A 19,974-nucleotide genomic window follows, 5' to 3' on the forward strand; every position below is an offset into this window, starting at 1 on the left:
AGAGGTAATGAGGTTGGTGACAGTCCTGGCAACAATGGCTTGATGATAGCAAGAACTGCAGATGCAGGAGTCAGAGTCAACACAGTATGGAGCTGGAGGAACACAGCAGGTCAGGCGGCATCAGAGGAGCAGGAAAGTCGATGTTTCAGGTCTGGGGGACACTTTTATATCGGGCACTGGCGGTGAATGTTCACTGTCGTATATCGGGCTCTAAGGGAAAGTGATCACTGTTGCATATCGATCCCTAATGGCTTGATGTTTAGATGTGGGGTTACGGTCTGGGGGAGATCGAAGAAATGTCTGAGAGTTGGCATTGAGCTTCTGCAAGGTAAAGATCAGTGCGCCAGACAACAGCACCACCCTTGTCGGCCTGTTTGATGACAAAGTCAGGCTTGAACCTGAGAGTGTGAAGTGCAGCAATTTCAAAATGGGACACGTCAGAGTAGGTGAGAGGAGCAGAGAAATTGAGATGGCTGATGTCATGCCAACAGGTTTCAATGAAAATATGGAGGGCAGGTAAAAGGCCAGAGGAGGGGGTCCAAGTGGAAGGTGAATGCTGGAAGCGGGTGAACAGATCAGTGGGACAGTTGGGAGGGGAGGGGATGGATTTCTGCCTGAAGAAGTGAGCATAGAGATGGAGGTGGCAGAGAAACAGTTCAACTTCATGGCGAGCCCAAAATTCATTAAGGTGGAGTCATAAGGATATGAAGCTGAGTCCTTTGCCAAGGACAGTACATTCAACCTCAGAGAGGGGAAGGTCAGAAGGTATGGTGAACACATGGCAGTGGCTGGGTTTGAGGCAAGTGTCCTTAGCGCACAGAAAAGGATGGCATCTGAGGGCTGGGAAGGGGCGGGTGCTGATTGTAAGGAATTGGCTCCGAGTGATCGGAGGGAATGGGGTCCGAGAGGCGGAAAGGGGAAGGCAGCACAGGATGGATGTTGGAGTCTATAAGTTGCTGCAGCTTGCGCATCTTGATGTCTGAAATAAAGGGAAAATGTGTTTTGTTGAGGCAAGGGTTGAGATGAAGGATGAAGTGAAACCGAGGAATGGCACAGCTGCAGAGTGGAATCGAGTTTGTGCATATGAGGGCACATGGCATTGACCGTGGATCGCAGGCGGTGGCAGGAATAGCAGCTCAAGGAACGTCATATGTCCTGGAGATACTTGTAATTCTGGGTGATTTCAAAACATGAAAGGTGAAACCTGGGTTGAAACCCACACAGAGTAAGTCTGAATCATTGACAGTCGCTGAGAAAGGAAACATGGCTGTGGAAGGGGGTTTTGGCAAACACCTTGTCAAACATCAGCAGTGATTTGGGAAGAAATTTCAGACAACTCCGGCAGAGTATCACCACCAAACACATCTTCCCCTCACTTCCCCAGTCTAGATGAGTTATTTGATGAGCATTTGCTGTTTTGAACACAACATCTCATCTTCAGACTAGGCACTTTAAAACCTTCTGGACTTCATATTGAGTTCAACACCTTCAGATTGTGAAATCACTTCCATTTCTTCCCTTTCTTTTATCTTTACTTGGTGCACTCTCTTTCACCATGTCCTCTCTCCCTTCCCCCCACTCCATTGGGACCATCTGTTTTTTCCAGTCTGGCAGTTAAATACACCATTGTTCTGCCATTCTCACATTCCTATCACTTAGCCTGCACAATCAACACCCTTTCTCCGCCAGCACTCCACGTACTGCTGTTCCCCCCCCCGCCAATAATTTCACAAATGCTGTCCCCTCCACAACTCATGTCAGCTCTGAAGAAAAGTCAACTAGATTCAATTTAGCTTGCTCTGTTTCCACGGATGCTTCCTGAACCACTGTGATTTCCAACACTTATTGCTTTCTGTACAAATTCCAGCATCTGCAGTAATTTGTTCCTCCATACCTGGAATCAATCCAATGAACTTTCTCTGGACTGCCTCCAATGACAGTATATCATTACTTAGATAATGGGTTCAAAACTGTTCACAGTATTCTAGCTGTGATCTAACTAGTGACTTGTACGTTTTAGTAAAAGCTTGCTTTTATAATCCATGCTCAATGAAATAAAGAACACCATTCCATTTGTCTTCCCTATCACTTGCTCAACTTGCTTGCTAGCTTTTTGTGAATCATGGATGAGAACTCCCCAGTCCCTCTATTCTGCAGCTTTCTCCATTTAATTACTATTGAGGCATTAAGGAGCTTTAGCAAAATTGGAGTCAGTGGAAGTAGGGGAAAACTCTCCACTGGTTGGAGTCATACTTGGCACAAAGGAAGATGGCTTTGAGGGTTGGAAGTCAGTCAACTCAGCTGCAGAACATCTCTGAAGAAATAGTGTCTTTGCTCCAACTGTCTTCAGCTGCTTTATTAATGATCTTCACTCTATCATAAAGTGAAATTAGATGTCCATCAATGATTGCACAATGTTCGAGAGGATTCACAACTCCTCAGATACTGATGTAGTCCATGTCCAAATGCAACAAGATCTGGACAGTATCCAGGGTTGGGCTGACAAGTTTGTGCCACACCAACACCAGGCAATAACTACCTTTGTAAAGATAACAATCTAATCATCACCCCTTGACATTCAATGGTGTTACTATCACTGAATACCCAACTATCAACATCCTGAGGTTTACAATTGACCAGAAACTTAACTGGACTAATCATGTAAGTTAGTGGCTGCAGGTCATAGGCTAGGAACCTTGCAGCAAGTAACTCGGCTTGGACTCCCTAAGTCCTGTCCACAATCTACAAGGCACAAATCAGGAGTGTGATGTAGTGCTCCCACTTGTCTGGATAAGCGCAGCTCCAACAACGCTCAAAGTTTAGCACCATCCAGGACAAAGCAGCCCACTTGAGTAGCACCACATCCACAAATATTCAGTCTCTCCACCACTGACATTCAGTAGCAGCAGTGTACAAGATGCACTGCAGAAATTCACCATGGCTCCTCATAGAGCACCTTCTAAATGCATTACCACTGCTATCTAAAAGGGAAAGATCAACAGATATGAGAGCACCACCACCTGCAAAATTGCCTCCATATCTTTCACCATCCACATTTAGAAATATGAAGCTGTTCTTTTAGCATTACTTGGTCAAAATCATAGAACTTCCTCCATTTTAGCACTGTAGATCTACCTACACCAAATTGACTACAGCAATTCATGAGGGCAGCTCACCACCATCTTCTCAAGTGAAACTAGAGATGGACAATAAATGCTGGCCCAGCCAGTAATGCCCACATCTTCTGAGTTAAATTAAAATAATTGAATTGTATCTTCAGCCATAGCGAGTATTTCAGGTCTCTAACTTCCTATCTGCAGATTTCTTGCCAGCTTATGTTATCACTGGATGCTTTGACCTTTGAGAGACAGAGAAAGCTTTTTTCTCCAGCTGTGTCCAGTCACACTAGGTTAGGATTGTTTTTGCTGGAGATCAGACAAATGAGGGGGGATCTCATAGAGACTTATAAAATTCTAACAGGACTAAACAGCGTAAATGCAGGGAGGATGTTTCTGACGGTGGGTGTGGCCAAAACCAGGGGTCACAGTCTGAGAATTCAGAGTAGACCAGTAAGGACGGAGATGAGGAGACATTTCTTTACCCAAAGAGTGGTCAGCTTGTGGAATTCAGCCATGATTGTGAATAATGGCAGAGCAGGCTTGAAGGGCCAAATGGCCTCCTCCTGCTCATATCTTCTATGTTTCTATGTATCTCCCCATTTTACCAAAAAGCAGCTCCCTAAAATACAGCTGATTTATGTCTTTTAATATCTCAGTCTGTTGTTTCCAAGTTTGCTAATTGCTGGTGCTGTTTTTAATTTTTAATATATGAAATGTGTCATATAGATATAAATTTAATTAAGAGCTGAGGATTTTTTCATGACTGACTGGTTGGACTAATTTCAAAGTCTTTTGACACTGCATCTGAACTTGCATGCTGCATCTCACTCTCATTGAAATTGACATCAACCTGATTGGACTGGTTTAAGTTTGCAACTTGGCTCTGTTCCGTTGATTTCCCAGTTGGTAACTGTTTTTACCAAATTGGTTTGCTTCTGGTGATCATCACTGGCGTTTGTTTTTGGAATAAGTTTTCTGATAACCTATTCCACCTTCTCTGGAAAAGTACTGCCACGTCATGGACATTCAGCTTCTGTTATACTCACCTATGCCTCTTCCAGTAAATGAGGCTTCACCTTCACTTTCTCCTGGCCTGAAATAAGAACTCCTTTAAATTTACTGTTAAGGTATCTGTTTACCAGATCTCTGGCTTTGTTCTGTCATCTTTTGTCACCTTATCTGACCCTTTCTTGCTTTCTTTTATGGCTGTTTGCCTAACTACAGCTTCTTTAACTCCTTCCTGTTCTATCCTGACTTCTTTTTAACACAGAGACAACAAGGTGCAGGGCTGGATGAACATAGCAGGCCAAGCAGCATCAGAAGGGTCTAGGCCCGAAGCGTCAGCCTTTCTGCTCCTATGATGCTGCTTGGCCTGCTGTGTTCATCCAGCCCTGCACCTTGTTGTCTCGGATTCTCCAGCATCTGCAGTTCCTACTTTCTTTTTAACACTACAGGCTGGCAGGGCATCTTGAAGTGGGAGAGTGACAAGACATTGGCCACGGTACACATTGGTACCAACCATATAGGTACAATGAGGAATTAGGTTTTGCATTAGGAGTTCAGGGAACTAAGCAGTAGACTGAAGAGCAGTACTTCATAAATTGTAATATCTGGATTAATCCAGGTGCCATGCGCTAGTGAATAGCAAATTAGGAGAATAGGACTGATGAATGTGTGGCTTAAGAGTTGATGCAGGAGGAAGAGTTTTAGATGGGAATTATACAAGTGAGTCAACTGTACCTGAATCAGACAGGGACAAACATCTTTGCACATAGGTTTTATAAGTGCTGTTGAGAGGAGGTTAAACTAGCAGGGGAAGGGAACACAAAGCATTAATACAATAGGGACACAGCATGCTTTAGTGAAAGAACCAAGGCAGAAGAGTTCAGCCATGTTGAGTTTCAAACGAGTAAGGTGAGGCTGGATGGTCTGTACTTTAAGGCCAGGAGTATTATATGTGAGACAGATAAGTTAAGGCTGTGGATTGTCATGAGGGATTGTCTTATTGTTGCCAGCACAGTTACATGATTGAGGGAGGGGCAGGACCGACAACTCAACATCCCAGGGTATAACATCTTCAGGCAGAACAGGAGTGGGTGTCAAAGAAGGTGTGGTGCCGTATTATTAGTTGAGATGTCATTATTGCAAGAAGGGACAATATCCTGGAAGAATCTTTAAATTAAAATTTGTGAGTAAAGATTAAGAAGAAAAAGAAGGCGATCATACTGTTTGGAGTGTATTATAGAACACCTTTCCCCCCACCAAAAGAAAACAGACAGCGGGCAACAGAGGAGCAAATATGCAGCCAATTCACTGAGGTGTGTAAAAAAGAAAGGGTAATTATATTAAGGGATTTCAACTTACTCAGCATTAATTCAGATAGTCATAGTGTAAATGGTTTAGAGGAGGCAGATTTCTTGAAATGTATACAGGAGAACTTTTTATATCAGCACGTAGAAGGTCCAACAAGGGACAGTACGGCGCTGGACTGAATTCTGGGGAATGAAGCCGGACAGGTGTTTGAGATGGCAGTGGAAGAGAATTTTAGTGATAGTGGCAACAGCACATATATTTTAAGATTGTTATGGAAAAGGCAAAAGATGGTCTGCACAAAAATGTTTTGGTTTGGGAGAAGGCAGATTTTATAAAAATATGGCAGGGTCTTGCCAAAGTAGACTGGGAAGAGTTACTTGTAGGGAAATCTACAGCAGAACAGCTGGATACAAAACTGGATTGAAAGCAGGAGACAGAAATTGGTGGTGGTAGATTGTTTTTCGAACTGGAGGCCCGTGTCTAATGGTGTGCTACAAGGATTGGTGCTGAGTCCACTGAGTTTCGACATTTATATAAATGATTTGCATGTGAATATACAATTTGATTTGATTTATTTATTGTCACATGTATCTTTTTACAAAATACAATGGAAAGTGTTATACAGTGTCGCCAATCTCTGGCGTCATCTTAAAACACAGAAAAAATTTGAAAACAAAGAATATAAAGGCAGAAAAATGAAGAAATAAAGAAAAATTGTTCAACTTTACAGTCCTTGTTGTTAAGTCTTCCATCATGGGCCATGGGCCTGGTGGCCAGACATGAGTCTCCCTTGCCACTGGAATGTGAGTCGCCATTCTTTGACGCTAATTCATCTCTGCCAACACCCTCACCAGTATGAATCCTCGATGGACCTTGCCAATGCAGACACCCCAAATGCTGCCAAGTACCACACCGCCTCAAACTCAACTCTGCTGGGAAGTAGTTGAGGCAGGAATCCTCACGACCTTTAAAAGAACTTGGATGAGCACTTGAAATGACATTAGGCTATCAGCCAAGTGCTGGAAAGTGGGACTACTGTGGATTTAGATTGATTCTTGTCAGTGTAGACTCAATGGGCTAAAGGGCCTCTTCTGTACAGTATGATTCCATGACTTCAACTCAATTCAATTCAATTCAAGTGATCTTTCTTGAGTCACTCAGACTCTTACTGAGTTCTGTCAGTCCTGCAGGCCTTCCGAACCACTCTTGGTTACTGGCATCTCTGTTGCTTCCTGCTGGCTTTCTCCAGCCTTTCCTGGATACTTCTTTTCATTTTAAGGTTATATTTTGCTGCACCAGCCAAGTTTTCCCCAATAAAATATTTATCTCTTGCACTGGCATGTATGGAACTGACCCTTTATTATCAAGCCCAGAGCAAGTTCACTCTTAAAGTAAACTTTGAACAGTGACACCATGAGCTCTTTGAGAATCTCATTTCCCCCACTAGCAAGATTTCTGAGTGCCTCGGAGAATGCTAACCCCTTTCTCTGACTGTTTAATGCAGCCAGTAGTCACTGTTTCTTTGAACAAGGAACCAGAATAAAACATGAGTAGATGGAAGCCAAGGGGACAAACTCCACTTGGACTCATACCTGGCACATAGGAGGATGGTTGTGTTTGTTGGAGATCAATCATCTCAGCTCCAGGAAATCTCTGCAGGAGTCCCTTATGGTAGTGTCCTTGACCCAAACATCTTCAGGTGCTTCATCAATGACCTTCCCTCAATCATAAGGTCAGAGGTGGGGATGATTGCTTAATGTTCAGCACCATTCACATCCCCTCAGATACCAAAACAGTCCATGTCCAAATGCGGCAAGATGCGGACAATATTCAGGTTTGGGCTGAAAAGTAGCAAGTAACATTCGCGCCACACAACTGTCAGGCAATGACCATCTCTAATAAGAGACAATCTAACCATCATTCCTTGACATTCAATGGTGTTGATATCACTGAATCCCTCATTATCAACAACCTGGGAGTTACCATTGACCAGAAGCTCAGCTGGACTCACTATATAATTACTACAAGGGCAGGTCAGAGGCTAGGAATTGTGCAACAAGTAACTCGCCTTCTGACTCACCAAAGCCAGTCCACCATCTACAAGGCACAACTTGGGAGTGTGGTGGAATACACCCCACTTGCCTGGATGGGTGCAGCTCCAACAACATTAAAGAAGGTTAATACCATCCAGGACGAAACAGTCCAATTAATTGGCACCATATTCACAAATATCCATTCCTCCACCGTAAATGCTCAGTAACAGCAGTGTGTACCATTTACAAGATGCACTGTAGAAATTTTCCAAGGCTCCTTCGACATCATCTTCCAAACCCACGACCATTTCCATCTAGAAGGACAAGGGCAGTGGCTACGTGGCTGCAAATTCCCCTCCAAGCCACATGCCATCCTCACTTAGACATATATTGCTATTCCTTCAGTGTTGCTGGGTCAAAATCCTGGAATTTTCTCCCTAATGACATTTTGGATCTACCTGCAGCACATGGAGAGCAGTGGTTTAAAAAAGGCAGCTCACCAGCACTTTCTTGAAGGCAATAAGAGACATGACATGCAATTAATGCTGACCCAGCCTGCAATGTGCAAATTCCATGAATTTATTTTTTTTAAATTATTATTTCTCAGATAATAGAACCGGTATCAGCATAACCAGGACAACATTCAGACTCAGTCTGATAAGTGGTAAGTAACATTTGTGCTGCAGCATTGCCAAGCAATAACCATCTTAAACAAAAAGGGATCAAATCGCGTCCCATTGATATTCATTGGCATTATTATTGATGATTTCCCTCACTATCCATGTCCTAATTGGTTACCATTGACCAGAAACTGACTGGACCTGGCATATAAACACAGTGGTTACAAGAATAGATCAATGGCTAGGTATTCTGCTGTGTAACTGACTGCCTATCTCCCAATGTCTACTCACCATCGCACAAGGCACAAGCACTGTGGTTCAATACAATCATAGAATCCCTACAATGTGGAAGGGCCATTTGGCCCATCAGTCCACACTGACCCTCTGAAGAGCAACCCACCATGACCTACCCCCTATCCTATCCTTGTAGGCCTGCATTTTTCAAGGCTGGTGCAACTAACCTGCATATCATGGACACTATGAGCCATTTAGCATGGCCAATCCACTTAACCGACATACGTTTGGACTGTGGGAGGAAACCCACACAGAAAGAACATACAAACTCCACACAGACTGTTGCCCAAGGCTGGAATTGAACCCAGGTCCCTAGCACTGTGAGGCAGCACTGCTAGCCACTGAGCCATCTTTCCACCCCAATACTCTTCACATTCCAAAATTAATTCAATTCCAACATTTAAGAAGCTCAATACCATCCAGGATAAAGCAGTCTGCTTGATTTACTCACCATCCAGCACCTTCAGCATTCATTCCCTTCACCACCAACACACGATGTCAGCAGGTCTGTGTCATTCAGTTTGCACTACAGCAACTCATTCAGTTTCCTTCAATGACACCTTTAGAACCTATGACCACTACCATCTAGAAGCACCATGGAAAAAGCCAGCAGGTTCAGTCTGGCCCTCTCCATGACCTGCGGTGCTTGTCCCCGAACACACAGTATCCTTTCTGCAGGATTACACTGATTGTTGCTGGTGCAACTCAAGGTGCTGCACTGAAGTGCAAAAACGACCTGTACGTGGATCAGAGATGTGCCATGAGGATTGCTAGAGGCTGACACATATCACATACTAATAAAAACCAAAAGGACTGTGGATGCTATAAATCAGGAACAAAAACAAAGTTGCTGGAAAAGCTCAGCAGGTCTGGCAGCATCTGTGAAGGGAAAAATGACTTATCACGTACTAATGTCTGTTGACGTGTGAGTGGGGCCAGTGCCCATGGAGCATGTTCTGACATATTGGTGCTTGATGTCCAGTTGAAGGTTGAATGGAGCAAGCAGCAAGCTGAATTTGCTTTGGTTTCCATGTTGGGTTTTCTTGATGTATAGCTGTTTGATGAGTTTGGTAAGATAGAAAATTGAAAATTAATAAGACAACTTAGGCTTTCAATAAGGTGTGTAACAAGCAATAATCTCCTTCAATTGGTAACTCTCTGCTGCCAGCATGAAACTTCCTACATAGCTTGTGAAAAATATGAAAGATAGTATGAGTTGCTCCTGATGTTAAGATGAACCTCAACACTTTACTCATTCAGTTCTGCCACGTATCTCACCATTGCCCACATCGTTCAGACTCTTGTAAGATTCTGCCCAGTGGCTATCAGCTATAATTACTAAAGTTGTTTCTTTTCTTTCTTTCAATTTTAAAGGGGCAGACGCCTTGGTAGCTACCAAAATGATAGACAGCAAACAGGAAGAGAGTTCTGAAGCTCCAATTTTAGAAGATCCACCAACTTCACCTCTTCAAGATCTTCAGCCATATTCTTGGCATGTTTCCACAGATATAGAAAATACTGAAAGGTTAGTAAACATCTCCACAAGAATTATGTTGTTCCATTTCTTTTATAAGTTATATATTTTGTTTTCACAGAGACATACGAGAAATGAAAAATCTTCTAAGCAAACTCAGGGAGACTATGCCTTTACCGCTAAAGAACCAAGGCAAGTATCAATCTTTATTCATCCTGTTTAAGGCAAATAGTTTGCATATTCCCAAAATTAGTTCCTTGGTGACTGGACTACAGACAACTGTGATACTTATAACTTTTTTGCCACAGGGTGGTTTTGGTAAAGAAAGAATAAAACAGCAGATTTCCTGTTTTCACGTGAGCAGCCTGACTTGTGACATGATTAAGAACTGCTTAATGTAAATATCAGCCATAATGGACTTCATTATAGCCTTGGGCCAAACATGCACAAAACAGCTGAACTCAAGAGGTGAACCTTTTGACATCGAGCCTGTATTTGACCAAGTATGGCATCAAGGAGCCCTGCTAAAAGTGGAATCAATGGCATTCAGGGGAAAACTCTCCATGATTGAGCTCATACCTCTCTTAAAGGAAGACATGTGATTTTGGAAGTGTATCATCCCAGCTCCAGAACATCGGTGCAGGAGTTCTTCAGATTAGTGACCTAGCCCAACATTTTCAACTGCTTCACCAATGACCTATCATCCACTATCAGGTTGGATGTGGGAATGCTCATCGTGCAATCATTAATGTTCAGCACCATTCATGTTTTCTCAGATACTGAAGCAATCTGTGCCCACATGCAGCAAGACCTGGACAACGTTCAGGCTTGGCTTACTCAGTAGCAAGTAAAATATCTGTGCCATGCAAGTGTCAGGCATTGGTCATCTCCCATAAAGAAAATATAGCCACCTCTAATTAACAATCATAGAATAGGACAGCATTCAGCCCATTTAGTTTATGCCTGCTTTCTGGAAGAACCCTTTCGTTATTCTAGCATCCTTGCACTTGTATTTTCTCATTTGAGCATTAAGCCAATTCTATTTTGAAGCCATTTGTTTGAGTGTGTTTTCACCCTTTCAGGAAATGCATTCTCAAAAGCAACCATTCATTACATTAAAGAAAGCTCTGATTTCCTAGTCAATAATCTTAAATGTATACATTCTCGCTATCAACTCTTTAGCCATTGGAAACAGTTTCTCCTTACTTAATCTTTTTAAACCTTTGATGATTAAAAATAAAGGATCCTCTGAGCATCTCTGAGATAGTAAGAACTGCCGATGCTGGAGTCAAAAATAACACAGTGTGGAGCTGGAGGAACACAGCAGGCCAGGCAGCTTCAGAGAAGCAGGAAAACTGACGTTTCAGGTCGGGACCCTTCTTCAGAAATGGGGGACAGGGTAGGGAGCTCTGAAATAAATAGAGAGAGGAGGGGTGGGGCTGGGGAAGGTAGGTGGGATGGTGATAGGTGAGTGCAGGTAGACAGTGGGAGTTGGTCAGTGAGATGGGAGGACAGATAGGTGGGAGAGAAGACGGACAGGTCAAGGAGGCGGGGATGAGAGGGAGGGTAGGTCATGGGATGAGGCCGGGGTTGAGGAGATTTTGAAGCTAGTAAAGTCCACATTGAGACCATTGGGTTGTAGGCTCCTAAGGCAGAATATGAGGTGCTTAGCCTCACCCCTTTTTGCGTGATGGGCCACCCTTCAATATAGCTTTATACAATGCTTTCAGGTGTGCGTTGCTAGCTGTTTCCTATTGCAGTTGATCATATTTACATTGAAAAAAATGCAATAGGTAAATTGTGAGCACATCTTCACCCACAATGTCCATACTCTGGGCTAGTAGATCCAATGCAGTGTTGACATTCTTGTTCAGGTTTGGAAATTTATTCAGTGTGTCTGAGGTGACCATTTTGATACTCGTTTGAAGCAGATTTCAAAATCATAATCCCTGTACTTTTACCAGCGATCATTGTAGACTAGTTGGTGTACTTATCAGTGGTTTGTATCAAATTGTTTGTGATCAGTTTCCACAGTGAATTGCTTACCAAACAGATACGTAATCAATTTTATGATATGGAATACTAGAGCGAGTGTTTCATGTTCTATGTTGGAAGAATTAGATCACAGTTGAGATAGATTTGAACCTACATAATTGAACTACATCAGTCTGGGTGTGGTCCCCATGGTGGATGTTGGCATTTTGTTCTGTGTCATCCAGGTCATGCTCCAGCTCTACATGTATGCGAACTCTGCACTTTCTGGGTGCAGAAGGGGTGTTGTTGGTAGATGGTATTGTATCTTCTCATGAAACATCCTATTGCAATGAGGCTGTTTGAGTTAATTTAACAGTTGAGTTCTAGTAACTGATAGATTTTCTTCAGAATTCAGACTGGTTGAATATTTGATCTAGCCCCCATGTTATTCATGGTTTTGAGTGTGTATTTTCCAGTTTTCTTTGGGCAAATGATGGTCAGTATGGCAAAAGCTTTTAGTTGATTGACTTTATCAATACAATGTTTTGCAATTACAGAATGGAAAACCTGTTCTTTCTCTGGTTGGAAATTGTTCAGATCTGTTGTCTCAGATCTGTCTTGAATTTTGTGTATCAGCTAATATTATGAAGGTTTCTGGAACATTTCTTGCTGCTGTTGCCATATTTCTGCATCTGTCTCCTGTTTATTGTCTCCTGTAGATTCTGGCTGCATTTTTGGAATCCGATTTCTTGCATGGGCAGATCCAGTGTCCTTTGTTACCACACGCAGTTTATAAATCACCCATATTTGTGATGGGTACAGCAATCATACTTGCTGCATAGCTTGCTTGTTTCTTGAGTCCTTGCCACTGAGTCAATACTGCTTCTGCGTTTAACGTTTACAGGTGTGGTTGTCCATCTACAATGTCTTTGTATTTTATCCATCTGCAAACAGTGAATCAATGCTGTCAACATTTTATCTTCAAGAGGTTTTTTTGGAATGCTTTGACAGTGTTGAGGCAGTCATCAACTCCTTTGCTTTGTACACACTTTATCGCAAAGCAATTAGAACATGATTCTATTAAAGGTGCTGTATAAATGTGTTATTATTGTTGTCATATTGTGGTTAATTTTATTTCACTATAGTCCATCTTAAGGTGAATTAATTCCATATATTTTGTTTCTAATTGCTTCAATTGCAGCAATTGTCAAATGAACTAATTAATACATTGGGTATTCCTTATGGATTTATATGGATTGGTTGTGATCTCTCCCTGTTGTTTATTGAGAACAGTTCCCAGTTTGCTGAGCTGTACAGTGGAAGCCTTTTGCTTTTCCAGCATTCTCATCTGCAAACAAATAATGGATGAGAACTCTGCCAGTGAATTAAAAATAAACTGAGTATTGGCTAATTTATTTTACAATCAGAATTATTATCTGTGAATGGTAACGAAGACTAGATTGAAAGACCAGTTCTCTTTTTCCTGCGCAGATGATAGCAGCCTCCTCAATCTGACTCCATATCCACTAGTGAGAAGGAGGAAACGAAGATTCTTTGGACTTTGCTGCCTTGTATCAAGTTAAAGGATAACTAACACAAGACTGAGAGGAAAAGTCATTTGTGGGTATTAAGTTCTTTGGAGTAAATTTGTTGGCAAGAAGATACTTTCCCCTTACTTCCTACTGTTTGTTGTAAATATCAGTTTTATTTTTGCTGTACAGGATGGCCAATTTTTGTATTTTTATTTTTCTCTGAAGAATTTTTTTGAAAATTGGTACCCAAGTACCCATGGATTCCACAGCAGTGTTATGCTTGAAATATATTTTAAACTGATTTTCACAAGCTGAACTTTTAAAAGATTATTTTTTGTAAATAATAAAGGGATGTATATTAAATACATGCTCCTGTTGTAGCTCAATGTGAACATGTGAATGAATAAATGAAAGATCACAGCCTAATTGGAATGAAGCGGCACAAACATTGCTTTAACCCTGTCCTGAAGCAAAAAGCCCATAGGCTAAATCTGCAAAACCAGAAAAGAAAATGACAGCAGTTCACAGGGGAAACATGGTTACAAATGCATTGTTCACTCAAGCCACGTCTCCTAACTTATTCCATTTAGTCTTCCAAATAATCAGTGCAATAGAACTTCTGTTACCCACTGTAACCCTTCAGTGGATGGAGAAAATTGTAAGATATTTAGTAGCCCCAGTGATTGACTGGTTAAGTGACTGGAAGAATGTGAATGTATTTGCGGATTGAACAGGCAGGTGGCAAATGAAATTATATCTGGAAAAATATAAAGTGTTTTTTGTGGGGACAGAAGCTCAGGAAGGATCCATTATTTAAACAGAAAGAAGAACATGGAACATGACAGAGATCAGGGAGTTCTTAGAAAATCAGATGTAGAAATGGTCAATATTGAGTAAATAATGAAGTGATTCTACCATTGTAGGTATTTTTGGTATGGCAGCATTATGGTTCTAATTACTGAAGTATTAAAAAAGGCATTTCAGATGTTGAAAGAATAGATATGTGAGAAACCAGAATGGGCGAAGAGGTGTAGGAGTTGGACAGTGTTGAGCGATCATGGAAATTAGGCATGTTCTAATTGGAAAGTAGAAGGTTGAAAAGTGGACAATATAGACAATAAAAAGTTCATTCACAAATAAAAACAGAAATTCTGAAGAAAGGTCACTGAAGTCAAAATGTTAACTCTGTTTCTCTCTCCATAGATATTACTAGACCAGCTGAGTTTCTCCAGAATTCTCTGTTTTTGTTTCATATTTCCAGCATCCACAGTTTCTTAGTTCATATTAAAATGTTTTCCAAAAAAGTTGAACCAGAGGACACAGCCTGTACATGAAGGGAGCAAAGGGAAGTGAAACTCTGTAGAGGGTTGGATTTTCCCAACTTAGCTTCCTTTTCAGCCATCAGGATCATTTTAGGATCAGGAACTTGGATGTGGACCTGGATTCACTTTGGTCTAATCTTCTGGGAGACATTCAATTAACAGCCCTCCTGCACTCCTCCTTCACTGCTTCATTGACAAAGTTGGGTGGAAAGTCAAATCAGCAGCATGAATGGCACATAATACTTACTGGTCAGCTGAAAAGCTGCACAAACACTGCACTCAGACAAGGAAGAAAATTTCTTTCAGCAAGAAATTTATCAGAAGACAGATACATTCATGGAACATCTGCACTGAGAATCAATGACACGCTTCTGAAGTTCACAGTAGTGACAGCACAAAGACAGATATTCTTTAGGACAGGAACAGGAGGGCAACAGCATGACCGAGAGGCCTTACTGGAGTTAATTGAAGAGGTCAGCAGCCATGGTGGGGTCACTGACACCTGGGTACAGTTCAGGAAGTCCTTCAATACCCTCTTGTGCACTGCAATTCTCAGCTGGAAGTCATAACGCACTCTTTCACTGCATTACCAATTCTCTGCACAAAAAGACAGCAATACAGAGGAATGTCTCATCTGATCCCTTCAGATAAGCATTCATGCACACAGGACTCACATGCAGACTTAAAGTGCTGTTCTTATATTCCCCGTCCAAAAGTGAAGTTCTTGTGACTTTCACACTGAAAGTTTCATGTTTTTAACACTCCTGTTTGACTCATTACAAAAGAAGAAAGCCTTTAACAGGCGGGAGAGGAGTCAAACTAGGCATTGTGTAGGCTTCCTGAGCATCATGGTATTGATGCAACAGAAAATGAAGATGGATGAGAGAGAAAATGAAAACTTCATTTGTATGCCACGCAGTTGCATCACAGCTTGACCTTGTTAATACCTTTGTCTTTGCAAGTGAACATTTGAAGCACAGAACCATGTAATGGGTGAAACCACTGGTTCATAGGTATTTCACTAAGTCCACTTTCCTGCAGGAACAATGCCAAAGCCACATCAGCAGTGACATGAGGAGGTATCGCAGATCTCAGAGGAGGAACCACACTGTGAAAATGCACCATCCCTTCAGTCAAGCACACCCTCTACCAGTGTAGATACACTCACCTCCTTTCTGAATATAGTTGGTAGCACAAGGTAAGCTGCATATCATATGCAAGCAGCAGCTGAGGGAGGCAGTAACAATTGTGGGCAGTCTCAATCAGAGGCTTGAGGACAGCTTCAGCAATTGCTGAGCGCCACATAGCCGCTGAACCTCAGATTATCAACAAAGCTGATGCTGCTGGAAGAGTACAGGATATAGCTATCTATCAAGAGTTCCCTGAGGGAATGTGGAGTCTTGCTTAGGAGATGGTGAAGTCCATTCCATGAATGCAGCATGACTTAGGCATATGAACTCATTAGTTCATTGATCAATTGTTCTTCTTCATGGAAAACTATATGTGACAGGTCAATGGGTTAAAGAAACAACTGTACCATTATCTCCACAGCATGCCTTCACCTTTGAGCAGTATTGATCACTGGTTACAGTCATGGCTCAGAGATGCATAGAAACACATCCAAGTGCTGCGGCACTGAGGTTAGAAGGGAAGTGCAGATGGATCTGAGAGGGTAGAGAGAAAGCATGACGATAACAATAGAATCTATGCCCAAGGTACAGCCCCAACCCCCAATTCTGTAGAAACACACCCTGCTTGTGACTAAGACTGTCCCACATAGGTACAGATGTGCAGTCTTTCACAAGCACCAGAACCCAGAGGGCATGTGCCATGGTCATCTAATTCATTGGAGCAAAACAACAAGTAGGTTACCATTAGATATGTTCCAACAGAGCAGTAACTGTAGTAGAGAAGAGAAGGCAGAAAGTTAATGAGTTGCACAATGGGGTTCACTTGACTGCATTATTTTATTAGACTGTAACATGTTTTTATTGCATTGAAAGTGTTTATTCTAGTGAAATGCACATTGACTAGGTAAAGTGGCTTGTAAGTGAAATCCTCGATTGTGTTGGTTCGCAGTGTTACATTAGGAGGAGCTTAGGACTGCTTTGATCAAGGACATCTTAAAGTTATCATGGGCTTTCTGGACATCCACACCTACTGCCTAAAGGGTCTGGATGCAAAAAAACAGCAGTCTAAAAACTGACGTACGGGTGTATCATAACTAGATGAGGGAGTCACCTCAGCCTGCTTGGTAGGTTTGTCAATGGTACCACTGTCTCCTCGGCCAGCTGATCTTCTTTATGCATCCTCTTCCAAAGACAGAATGCTCATCAACCTCTTGCAGCACCAGATTCACTCCTTCTGTATTGACAAGGTGCATTTTGGAGGGTATCTCCAAGTTGTTCAAGGCACCACAACTAAATTTTGTACAAACCTATGATCTGCTCAGCAGTTGCATTGATTTTCAGATAGCTGTGCTTGTATTGCTCATAGAACTCTGTGGTGTGGTGCCGCACTGGTGACACTAACCATGTCTTCAACAAATTCTTCTTTGGTCAGTAGAAGCCATCTATAGAGGCTGTGCAGTGTCCTGAACAGTGAAACACTGACACTGCCTCAATAGGAAGAAGTCATGGATCCTTTCATGGTGGTCACATACCAGTTGCATTTAGGGAGTGAAACCCCTTCCTGTTCACAAAAGGAGTTGGCTTGTCTGATGGTCCATTGGTGGCCATATTGGTGCAGGCTCTCGTGTCCTGCCCCCAAGAGAATCCTGAATTGGAGATGAAACTGACTGTCCTCTGGCCCTACCTGCAACATTAATTTGGAACATGATAAAGCCACTGCCCTTGCATTCAAAATACCTGTCACCTGAATGATGTATTGTGAATGGCAAATAATAGGATACAACAGACATCAGCAGCCATCCTAGAATGATCTGCCGCAATAACATTCATAAGAACGATCAACACCTTCACCACCTTTGGGAATGGGTGTCCACCCTCTCATTCTGCTTGAAGGTCCTCCTCCAAAAGGGCACACAGATCCGTAGCCAACTTCTGCAATGGGTGCAGCCTTCAGAAATACTCTGCTCAAGGAGGTACAGGATGCTCACCGTCTGCCTTTAGGGCCTGTGTTCACCCTCCTGGCCCTCAGCCTTGCCCTCAGCACCATGGAGCTACATATAGCTGCTGAGCTTGCTGCAGCTCCTGCTCCACCTCCAGTAATGTCCCTCTACCCTCTGGGTACTGAACCAACTCACAGTGAAGCTCCTCCTCAGTTAACCGCAGAGCAAGTGGTTCCATTTCATTGTGGAACCTCAAATGCAGATAGGTCTTCACTCAATACAAAGTTATAATTAAGCAGATGTTGATAATCTTAAATAAAGATCATGGACCTGAAATTTTAAGTCAGTGTTCATCACCCTGGATGCTGCTGGAACTGGTGATATTTCCAGCATTTCTGTTTTATTTTCAAACTTTTGGCATCCACAGTATTTCATTTTTGTATTAGTGTTTAACACACTGCTATTTCTCTTTCAGGAATGCCTACCTTGAAGAAGTTCTATTCTTTCCAACTAAATTTCCATTTGTCTCTCTTGCTGTATTAATTCTCATTTTTTTCTTGCATTTAGTCAGGGATCTAGAAACATCCCCTTTCACAACCACACCCATTTCATAGCAATTGTCCCAATTTTCAACTTCTTCCACGTGGATTCCAACTAAAATTCCACCCTTTGTGTTTCACGCCCATCTAGGAGTGCAAATTTCTCCTAGACATTTAACTTTCCTTGAATCTCATTCTAAGATTCACTTTGAATGTTGTGCACCACCATATGGACAATCTTGTTGTGTTTCTTAAGCAGAACCTGAGTTCTGATGAAAGATCACAGACATGTAAGATTAACTGTTTTTCCCTTCACAGATGCTGCCTGAGCTACTGTGTATTTCCAGCATTTTCTGTTTTTATTTGGATCTTTATCCTTTCTGACTTGGCAGATTATTTTCTCAGCAATATTTTTCCCTCTAACATTTTTTGTTGCAGCAACATCACCTGTTCTTTTATTGATAAATCTCTTTCTAAAGATGACCGAAGCCTTGATGCTTCTCTCCTTTAAAAGCATTGATTGTCTGTGTGCAGTTTCAAGCCTCAATGATTTCCTGTTGTTCACTCATCTCTTCTGAGTTTCTGGCCTGCTGACACTGCAGGGATCCTGTGTGCTGCTGGTAGAGAGCCATTACTTTCTGTAACTGGCTTTTGGTTTCCTTCCCACAGCTAACACAAGTTTCCAAATTGCCAGAGGCAGGAACACATCAGCAGAGCAGCCTATTTATTTTTGTTCTAATTTTCTGCAGTGTCTGCCTCCAAATTATCTCAAAGCTCTGAGGAAACTGCCCCTAGTGTTTCAGTGAGTGACTGGTCACAGGCTCCCTCAAAATACAATGGAATCAATTAATAATGATGCATTCAAACACAAATTAGAATGATTTTTGCAAAATAGCATTTTGGGTTTCAGTGCATATGTAATTTGAGACATGATATGAGTGTAGAAGTTTGACTCAAGCAAATGACTTTAAACCAGTGGTTGAAAAACCTTTCTACTGCTAAGTTTCTCCTGTTTTTTGTTGTGGTCTATTGTAAACTAGTTGATACAGATTCATCGCCATGATTAGTCAAAGCTCTATTGCCATTGCATTGTACAAATAATAGGAGGGGGCGCTTTTGGTGCAGTGGAGTGTCCCTACCTCTTAGCTAGGAGGCCTGCATTCAAGTTCCACCTGCTCCAGAGGTGATTAGAAAATATTTCCAAATAATAGGGTAACAGAACACAAGCTACGTGGACTTTTTTTTTTATCTTGCCTTTCCCATGTTCCAATTTGAAAGTTTCCAAATTTTAAAAATACATACAGAAGGAATTGTAGTTTCAACACAGAATTAAGATGCAAGTAATACAAAGAGCATAGATTAAACACTGGTGAAAATATTCAACTTCACCAGCTGAGTGTTGACCTGGTAGAATTAGAACAGCCACTCCTGGGGGTTACAAATGCCAGACACGCTCAGCAGCCAACCCATGTGCATTCACACAGAAAAATGATCATGAGTTTAAAATCTGTTGATATAATAAATTAAATATAAGGACTGCAATTCCTTTTGTGCACTGAGTTACTTTATTAATTAAATTATATCAATGATTACTGATAAAAACTAAATTATTGCTGAATAAAACATGCTTTATCCAAGCTTTTTGTCTTGCACTTAGCAGGACATTTTACAAGAATTCCATTTC

At 41.8% G+C, this 19,974-nt stretch overlaps 1 protein-coding gene across 3 annotated transcripts in view; it reads left to right on the plus strand.

Annotated features, from left to right (window-relative positions):
* The window catches only part of rgs7bpa (regulator of G protein signaling 7 binding protein a), a 93,522-nt gene extending 79,972 nt beyond the window's left edge, over nucleotides 1-13,550 (plus strand). For all 3 annotated transcript variants that reach the window (XM_048597175.1, XM_048597184.1, XM_048597192.1), the window contains 3 exons: nucleotides 9,754-9,904; nucleotides 9,975-10,045; nucleotides 13,319-13,550. In XM_048597175.1, coding sequence (XP_048453132.1) covers nucleotides 9,754-9,904; nucleotides 9,975-10,045; nucleotides 13,319-13,410 — 314 coding nt within the window. In that variant the 3' untranslated portion in view covers nucleotides 13,411-13,550. The remainder of the gene's footprint in view (nucleotides 1-9,753; nucleotides 9,905-9,974; nucleotides 10,046-13,318) is intronic.
* The last annotated feature ends 6,424 nt before the right edge of the window (nucleotides 13,551-19,974 follow it).

This window comes from Rhincodon typus, chromosome 1 (assembly GCF_021869965.1).
Source record: "Rhincodon typus isolate 14 chromosome 1, sRhiTyp1.1, whole genome shotgun sequence".
Classification (NCBI taxonomy): Eukaryota; Metazoa; Chordata; class Chondrichthyes; order Orectolobiformes; family Rhincodontidae; genus Rhincodon; species Rhincodon typus.